General features: G+C 44.9%; 1 protein-coding gene across 1 annotated transcript; it reads left to right on the top strand.

Moving 5' to 3' along the window:
- Positions 1-73: 73 nt before the first annotated feature.
- LOC105004032 (TFIIH basal transcription factor complex helicase XPB subunit-like) lies at positions 74-1514 on the top strand. The gene is made up of 3 exons (XM_010861562.1): positions 74-512; positions 933-1068; positions 1250-1514. Exons 1-3 carry the CDS (start codon positions 421-423, stop codon positions 1448-1450), a joined length of 429 nt encoding a protein of 142 aa, XP_010859864.1. The 5' UTR covers positions 74-420; the 3' UTR covers positions 1451-1514.
- The last annotated feature ends 65 nt before the right edge of the window (positions 1515-1579 follow it).

Genomic DNA, 1579 nt, shown 5'->3' with positions numbered 1-1579 from the left:
TGTTTGTTTTATTTCTTCAAAATCATTTTTACACTTTTATCTTTAATTTTTGTCCTTCTGTTTCTTTTGGGTTTTTGTGGGTAGTGGTGTTTTTTTAACCTGTAGCTTGAGTTAGATACTTAGTTCATTAATCTCTAGTCATCCTTATTGGTAGAAATATTTAAACATATGTATACCTATGGCTGATTCATGTTGTTGTATGGCAGAAACCACCACAATATTGTAAAGCAGTTATTTTTAATTGAAAATAAGGTAAAAATAAAGTAAAGCTTAAAAAAAAAGTAGAAGCTAGTAGAAAAAGCTGTATTTAGACAGATCTACCCCTTCAGGATGGCACATTGGATTTTCCTAAAGTAAAATGAACCCTCCACTTGGCTGATAGGTAGTAAAATGCGTCCAGTAATGTTGTGAGTGCCCTGCATGTGGCTGATTTTGCCTGTCTGGTGTTCTCACTCCTTGCAGTTGTGTACCGTCAGCTATGGGAAAGTCAAGCTGGTCCTGAAGCACAACAGGTAAGGGGCTCCGTGAAAGGCCCACCAAGGCGTTTTCACCCTCTGCGTATCAGCGGCAGGAAGCTAACGTTTGTGGAATGTGCTCTGCACTAACAACTACTCCCCAGAGTAAGGGGCTAAAGGGAATGAGTGAAGCTGTGTGGCCAAAACTGTTCATTCACTGACCACTGTGTTCTCCTAGCAGTGTAGCTGGGGTTCAGATCCCTGCTAGTTTGTCTTCAAAGTGGGGCTTTGCCAACAACCCTTCTGTGTTATATCATGACCAGTAGCTCATCACTCAGCTTTGGCAAAGGGATGGGGAAGGGTGGATGTGGAGAGAAGCCGGAGGCCACTATCCCCAGACCATCTTAAGAATGCTAAATGGACTCTTCTGCAAATTCTGTCCTGGTCAGTAGGCTTCTGCTTCCTCCCCTTTTATAGATACTTCGTTGAAAGTTCTCATCCTGATGTCATCCAGCATCTTCTCCAGGATCCTGTGATCCGGGAGTGCCGCCTGAGGAACTCTGAGGGGGAGGCCACCGAGCTTATCACCGAGACTTTCACAAGCAAGTCTGCTGTATGTGGGCTCCTAGGTCACCCTCAGGGGTTGGACACATCCAGGATTTTAGCCCTCAGGTGCTTTTAGTCCAGCATTTGCAGCCTAGTAGTCCTGTAGCTTTCTTGCAGCTTTGACTGTTGCTTGGTAGCAGTAGGGTTAAATGTTTTGTGCAAGTCCAGATCCTGCCTTTCTCTTTCAGATTGCTAAGAGTGTTGAAGGTAGCGGTGGGCCCTCTACTTCCCGAGTGACAGATCCACAGGGTAAATCTGACATCCCCACAGACCTGTTTGATTTTTATGAGCAAATGGACAAGGATGAGGAGGAAGAAGAAGAGACACAGACAGTGTCTTTTGAAGTCAAGCAGGTTAGTGAACATAACCCCTCCTGGTTGCTTCTCTAAGCGGATGTCAGAAGCTGGTCTGGCCCTGCCTAGACTGTCCATAGTTTGTGTGAGAGGAAGGAACCCCTGTCTATCTCCAATGTACTGTGGCATCATTCTTCCTGATGAAGTTATATCTGAGTGTCCCAT

Source organism: Bison bison, unplaced genomic scaffold, assembly GCF_000754665.1.
Source record: "Bison bison bison isolate TAMUID 2011002044 unplaced genomic scaffold, Bison_UMD1.0 scf7180017610688, whole genome shotgun sequence".
NCBI lineage: Eukaryota > Metazoa > Chordata > Mammalia > Artiodactyla > Bovidae > Bison > Bison bison.
Note: the sequence above shows the minus strand (reverse complement) of the source record. Positions and strands in the feature narration are given on the sequence as shown.

Excerpts from the sequence above, each read along its gene's own strand:
- LOC105004032 (XM_010861562.1), top strand. The coding sequence starts at position 421 with ATGTGGCTGATTTTGCCTGTCTGGTGTTCTCACTCCTTGCAGTTGTGT. Across the intron at positions 513-932 it reads CTGGTCCTGAAGCACAACAG|ATACTTCGTTGAAAGTTCTC; the intron begins GTAAGGGGCTCC and ends CCCCTTTTATAG. Across the intron at positions 1,069-1,249 it reads CTTTCACAAGCAAGTCTGCT|ATTGCTAAGAGTGTTGAAGG; the intron begins GTATGTGGGCTC and ends TTTCTCTTTCAG.